Genomic DNA, 7,500 nt, shown 5'->3' on the forward strand with positions numbered 1-7,500 from the left:
TCTGAAAAATAAACGGATAAAAAAAAATATGCGCAACAGTTGTTACGTTATATATATATATATTTTTTTTTACAATATTCTATTACCAACATATATATATATATATATATATATAGCCATGCGTAGGATTACGCATAAGTATAACACACATACACGAGGGCATAATCGAATAAACGAACTACAGTAACATATTAACGCCAAACATTCGGTAGAATTTATAGAATATTGTAAAAATTATGGTCTATTACCAACATATATAAATATATATATATATATAGAGAGAGAGAGAGAGAGAGAAAGAGAGAGAGAGAGAGAGAGAGATCCTTTTAAAGAACCCCTACTCTATTCAACAAGAACATCAATCTAATCTTAAATCTTATAAAAAAAACAAGTTAGTAGTAGTAAATAAAATACATAGATTAGTACTAAAGTATAGTATATTAAGTTAGAGTAAAACATATGGAGTAGTAGTGAAGTAGAAATAGGTACCTTTAAAGAACCAATATTGCACCTCGTTAGCGACATCGATCTAATCTTATCAGCCATGACCAGTAGGCCCTTTAATCTCTTAATATCGATCTCCCTGATATTCAACGTTACGATGTTAGTAAAGTCGTCGAGGTTTATATCCACCGGCTGGCATGCTTCGGCGTCGTCCAGCGATGTGTGGAGGAGGTCTGGAGAGATGGGCGGATGGACGTTCGGCACGATCTATTTGAACGTTATTATTATTATTACTATTATTAATATTATTATTATATTATTATTATTTTTATTATACATGCAGTAGTGTGTGTTTGGGGCTGACAACTAGAAAGAAGTTTTTTTTTAAATACACAAACATACGTACAAACAAAGAAACATATACAAACATATATACCCTGTGTATGTGCATACACACAAATAAAAAAATATGTACACACATATACATAAAAATGTACATACATATACCCTACACACTTATATTTGCTAATCCTAACCATAACCTCTGGAGCAAGTGCAAAAGTGAGAATGACCTTTATCCTTTAACCTGCAAACAACCACACGCATACACACCTCTAAATTTTCTAGTTCCTGAACATAGTGGCACAAACATCTGAGGTCATAGTTCAACTTTGAATCCTCAACGTTGCTAATGTCACTGGCGTCGAATGGTAACTCTTCGTGCTCGTGAAATATACGTAGGCCGGTCTGCAAGTCGAGAAGATGCTCTTCTGATAGTCGAAGAACCACGTTTGTTCTTGCATTAGGAATCTTTGTGTCTAAATCTGAATTACACCAATGTTAGTTTAGTGTCAGTTAGTGCGCTAAATTAGTGTGATTAATAAATAATAACAATAATAATTAATGATAGTAAAAATAGTAAGTGTTTATTTGATGTAAATTATGACTGAGTTAGGATTAAATTGTTAGGCATTAAGTAGTGGAATTTTAAATTTAAACTATATTACATTTACATTAGAGCAACTATTTATAAATAATAATGAAAATAATAAAATATATAAATAAATTAATAATAAGAATATTTATAAACCATCTAGAAAAGACTTAATATTTCTCAAGGATTCAATCAGGTAAGCATTCATCATGATGCTCATTCTCCCTTCTTTTGGCTTCTTCTATCAATAAGAAACTGATCTCTGGGTATTTAATTATAATTAAATTATAATTAATTTTTAATTATTAAAAATTAAGATCAAATTAATTTTAAAATTGGGAAAAAAATGAATTAAAAACTTGTTAGTAAAATTTTATTTTAATATTTCATTGTAATATAAAAATAATTTGATAAAAAGGTCAAGAAATATAATTAACAAAATGAAAAAAATAAATAAAAAATTATAAATTTATTAAATAATAAATAAATTATGAATAAATTATTCGGTATGATAATTAATTATTTAAATTTTAAAAAGTAGTTTAAAATTAACAACAAAAATAAAAATGTTTGAAAATTAAAAATTTCCTTCACAGACAAAACTTTTAAAACTGCTAACAAAAATCTCCCCGAAAAATAGTGTCAAGAGACATTTCACGGCCAGAATTTAATTAACTTTTTAGGCAAAAATCACATGAATTAGTAAACAAAGCAGTGTTGCCTGTACTTACAATTTGCTTTTAAACGTTTTTGGCTTTTTTGTAGAATAATTATTTTGGGAGCACTTTTGTCAAAGTTACACAAAGTTTATTACTACATACACACACGCATACAAGCACACACACACACACATACACATTGTTGCAAATTGTTAAGTACAATGTATATTTACTATTCAACAACCACGAAAGAGAATGTGTCGGTAGGTGTCTCATCATCACTACTATCATCATCGTCGTCTTCATAATCACCATTCTCATGATCACTATCATCATTGTCGTCGTCTTCATCATCATCATTCTCATGATCACTATCATCATCGTCGTCGTCTTCATCATCATTATTCTCGGCAGATGACAAAGGCTAATTGAGGTGAATATTCCCGAAGTCATTTTTGTCATCATCAGTACCACCACTACCATCGTCATCATCATCATCATTTCATCATCATCATCCTCCTCCTCATCATCATCATTTTATCATCATCTCATCATCGTCGTCATCGTCACTGCCGTGGTGGGTGTCAGTAGTCAGCCACACATTAGCACATCTAATTAACATGACAATGGCCAGTGCTTCTAACGAGTCATTGATTCCATCCATCAGTGCCTTTCATCTTGCTTGATCACATGTCGTTGTTGTTGTTGTTGTTGCTGCTGCTGCTGCTGTCGTTGAGGTTGTCGTTGCGGCTGTCGTTGCGGCTGCTTATATTTTAAATTATAGTTTATATAACTCAAATATAAATAATCTAAACATGTACATAGCATATATGATCATATGTACAGAAAGAAGGCGTGGTTATGAGTGAAATGATTGACATGTTGGCTAAATATATATATATATATATAACAATATAAAACTATGTATATATTAATATATAAGGAATATAGAATATGATTCGCATGGCAAATATATATGCCTATATTTAACATATAACATATATGAGTGTATATATAACATACAAATAGCCCATAAAGCTTATTTAAAGCATGTAGAACTATACATAGAGGAATATATACAAGCAACATTTGGTGTTTTAGCTTATTGAATTACATATTCGCGTTAACTCTGATTACTATCACCATGATAAATATTGAGATGTATTGATTGATAGTCAGTCTGTGATCGTTCACTCGGATAGATAAATATCATAACCAATGGATGATACCACCATGATATCATGATACCTATCGGAAATCATGTAAAAAAAGGGTAAATTCTTCGTTGTTATTATCACCGCCATTGTTACCGATGTAACATCGATATTGATATATCAGATATATCTTTGATACTACTTACCATCACCATCATCACCCCCATCATCGTCGTCGTTGTCGTCATCATCACCACCATCATCACCATCGTCATAATCATCATCATAATCATCATCATCATAATCATCGTCTTGACGTTTCAGATGACTCGACCAAGACACAACAACAACAACAACAACAACAACAACAACAGCATCATCACCAACGCCTTCAACATCATCGTCGTCGTCGTCACTTCGTTATTACTGCTTGGCGGAAGTTTCTGCTTAAATGAAAGGTTTCTTTTAATAAAAATAATAATAATAGTAGTAGTAGTAGTATTAGTAGTAGTACTACTAGTAGTAGTAGTAGTATTAGTATTAGTAGTAGTAGTAGTAGTAGTAGTAGTAGTAGTAGTAGTAGTAGTGTAGTAGTGGTAGTTGTAGTAGAAGTAGTAGTCGTAGTAGTCATAAGATGATAAATGATGTTGTTAATTGAATTTCAGAAACATTCCGACACGTAGCTTGACACGTAAAGAAGCCATATACAACAGCAGCAGCAGCAGCAGCAGTAGTAGCGACAATAACTACAGTAACAAAGATAAGAACATCAACAACTACAAATACAACAAGAAGTTTAACAACATCAACAACAACAACAAACAACTCAAAACAAACCAACTCCAATACAGCTACTATTATTACGATGATTATGGATTCAACAACAACAAACTGCAACAACCACAACAACTGCAACAACGTTGGCAACAACAACTAGAGCAACCGCGACAGCAACAACAACAGTTGCTGCAACAACAGCAACATCAAAATGATCAACCTCACCATGACGAACGCATGTTTCTCTACCTAGAGACGAAAAGAATTTTTGATGAGTATCAAAAACTTCAACAAATTGAAAGATTAAAGCAACAACAACAACAGCTGCTGCAACAACAACAACAACAACAGCAGCAGCAACAGCAGCCACAACGGCAGCAACCACAACGGCAGCAACCACAAAAACAGCAGCAGCAAAATAACCAGAAATTTGTAAGTTTGTCTCAAAAAAACAAGCCTAAATATCAACAACAACACCACCACCAACAACAACAACCTCATCAACAACAACCTCATCAACAACAACAACATCAACAACAACATCAACAACTACATCAACAACTACAACAACATCAACAACGACAACAACAAGATGACAATTTGATTTCGCTGGAATCTTCGCAATCACCCGCAGGTTATTTAATTGCAGTCGTAATAACAGCAGTAAACTTTCAAACTATCACAAATATTTATGACGTAATATTATTTAAATGATAATTATAATAAGTATTAATTATTATTATTATTATAATTATTATTATTATTAGTAGTAGTAGTAGTAGTACTGTTATTACTATTACTACAACTATAAATGGTGTTAAACTACTACTACCACCACAATAACTGATACTTCTACTACTATTACTACTTCTACTGATGCTGCTGCTGCTGCTACCACCACTACCATTACTACTACAACTACTACTATTAATGCTTGTAGTAGTAGTAGTAGTAGTAGTAGTAGTAGTAGTAGTAGTAGTAGTAGTAGTGTCGTAGTATAACTATATCATTTTTATTGACGCTAACACTGCTCCAACCGCTTAGGCACTGGTAATGTTTCTGTAAGGTTTAACTCGCCAATTAAATTTTTGACATTTTAATCTAATCTATAATTCCATTCGCAGCAGATTACAAATTGAAACGACAACAACAGCAGCAGCAACAGCTAAGGCAGCGACCACAGCAGCAGTTACAGCAACAACAGCAGCCAAAACAAGTAAATAAAAAGAATAAAAACAAACGCCCAAATGATGTCAAGGATATTGTTAACTATAACTACTACAACTTGGATTATAACAACAACAACAAAAATATCATTTTACAACAAAAATATTCATCACAACAACAACCTCAACAACAACAACAGCAACTGATACTACATAATTCACAATCGCCACAGCCACTACAACTCAACCAGACGACTACATGCCAATTACTACAACAACATGGCTACATTTCGTCGGAGCAACTTTCGCTATGCCTCGGCGACCATTTTTCAGTTCTGGCAGCAGTGTCTGGGCGACGACTCGGCCTAAGCGAGTGCTTTCATCAATTTCGTTACGAACGCTGGAACTGTTCGGCAACGGTTGCTCGCAACATCGAATCAGGAGGCGTGGAAAGGTTATTTCCAGATTTTGGGAATTTCCCCGATGGAGATTTTCGGTTTAAAAATGGCGGCAGTAGTGGTAGTAGTAGTGGTGGTAGTAATGGTAGTAGTGGTAGTAGTAGTAGTAGTAGCAGTAGTAGTAGTAGTAGTGGTAGTAGTAGTAGTAGTAGTAGTAGTAGTAGTAGTAGTAGTAGTAGTAGTAGTAGTGGTAGTAGTAGTAGTAGTGATGGTAGTAGTGGTAACGATCGGAATATCCATGTTCCATCAAATGAATTGCATTTAAATCACAACGCCGACATTGTAAATATCATGAAGCACGCAAGAAAAGTTGAATTGTCATCATCATCATCATCACCATCATCGTCGTCGTCGTCATCAAGCACAAGAAAGAAAAGAAAAATAAAAAAACCTCGCAGCGACATCAACGTCAGTGATGACGACGATGCTTATGACGGAGCCAACAGCAACAAAAACAACAACAGCAACAACAATAATAATAATGTTGTTGTTGATGATGATGAGGATGATGACGTCACCAAGCGGAAAATGATACAGCCAGACGGAGAAGCAGCGGCGTTAACCAATCACGGTTAGTGGAGATGGGAGGTGAATGAATGAACGAAAGAACGAACAAATGATTGATTGATGATAAAACAATTTTTTCCTTCTATGATGATGATGATCATCATCATCATCATTTTTTTGCCATGATTGTCATCATAACTATCACCCAATCATAATTATCACCATAATTATCACCAAATTATCCCTAAATTACCACTAAATTGTCACCAAATTATCACCAAATTATTACCAAATTATTACTAAATTATCACCAAATTATTTCTAAATTATCACCAAATTAACACCAAATTATCACCAAATCATCACCAAATCATCACCAAATTATCACCATGACTACCATCTTCAAAGGCACAAAAGAGCAAGCATTTATGCAGGCTGTTATGAGCGCTGGAGTTGTCTTCACCGTCACTGAAGCTTGCAGTTCTGGAAAACTTCTCAGATGTTCCTGTCTTTCTATCCCATCATCATCCTCATCATCCTCATCATCGTCATCGTTATCATCTCTGTCGTCACCATTGCTGTCGGCTGCAGCTTCTTCATTTTCATCATCGCCACCACCATCGTCATCGTCTGGTAGTAGTAGTAGTAGTAGTAGTAGTAGTAGTAGTAGTAGTAGTAGTAGTAGTAGTAGTTATAGTAGCCATGGAGATGGAAGTAATGGAGGAGGAGTTGCTGCTGCTGCTATCAAAAATGATGTTGTCGCCGCCGACAAGGTCACGGGGTCAGATCTCAGAAGAGGAAATGACGTAGCTGTTGCCGGAAATAATAAAAGCAGTAGCAAAAACCGGAAGCGGAAAGACAGCAGGAGTAGAAATAACAACGACATCAACAACAACAACATCAAAAACAACATCAACAACAACATCAGCAACAACAACAACAATCGCTTCAACGACGACACATGGAAGTGGGGTGGTTGTAGCGACGACATCGACTACGGATTAAGTTACGCCAAACTTTTCACCGACAAACCAATCAAAAAACAACTGCTGAAAAATGGAATTTTTGTCAAAACGGAAAAAGATAAAATGAAAAACAAGATGGCGGATAACAATATGGCGGAGAAAAAAATGGCGGTGAGGAAGAAGAGAATGTCGGATTTGAAAGGATTAGTTGATTTACATAATAACGAAGTTGGCAGACAGGTTAGAAAACTGTATGCTTCATTTATTATTGATTGATTGAGCGAGTTACTCAATGGATGTCTGATTGGTTGGTTTGATGGTTGATTGTTAATTGGTTGATTGGTTAAATAATTTACTGATAGGTTGATTAACTGGTTGGTTGGTCGGTTGGTTGGATGATTGGTTTAATAATTTACTGATAGGTTGGTTAATTAGT

General features: G+C 34.5%; 2 protein-coding genes across 2 annotated transcripts in view; one reads left to right on the top strand and one right to left on the bottom strand.

Moving 5' to 3' along the window:
* Window positions 1-1,598, bottom strand: part of HELRODRAFT_194249 (hypothetical protein) — a gene marked incomplete at its 5' end in the record, with an annotated part of 11,651 nt that extends 10,053 nt beyond the window's left edge. Inside the window, 3 exons of the mRNA XM_009031255.1 lie at window positions 490-711; window positions 1,057-1,268; window positions 1,535-1,598. Coding sequence (XP_009029503.1) covers window positions 490-711; window positions 1,057-1,268; window positions 1,535-1,598 — 498 coding nt within the window. The remainder of the gene's footprint in view (window positions 1-489; window positions 712-1,056; window positions 1,269-1,534) is intronic.
* Window positions 1,599-5,346: 3,748 nt separating this feature from the next.
* HELRODRAFT_89495 (hypothetical protein) overlaps window positions 5,347-7,500 on the top strand; it is a gene marked incomplete at both ends in the record, with an annotated part of 6,832 nt that continues 4,678 nt past the window's right edge. Inside the window, 5 exons of the mRNA XM_009031219.1 lie at window positions 5,347-5,580; window positions 6,140-6,149; window positions 6,508-6,646; window positions 7,028-7,166; window positions 7,248-7,304. Of these exons, the coding sequence (XP_009029467.1) occupies window positions 5,347-5,580; window positions 6,140-6,149; window positions 6,508-6,646; window positions 7,028-7,166; window positions 7,248-7,304 (579 nt within the window). The remainder of the gene's footprint in view (window positions 5,581-6,139; window positions 6,150-6,507; window positions 6,647-7,027; window positions 7,167-7,247; window positions 7,305-7,500) is intronic.

Source organism: Helobdella robusta (genome assembly GCF_000326865.2).
Source record: "Helobdella robusta unplaced genomic scaffold HELROscaffold_71, whole genome shotgun sequence".
Lineage (NCBI taxonomy): Eukaryota > Metazoa > Annelida > Clitellata > Rhynchobdellida > Glossiphoniidae > Helobdella > Helobdella robusta.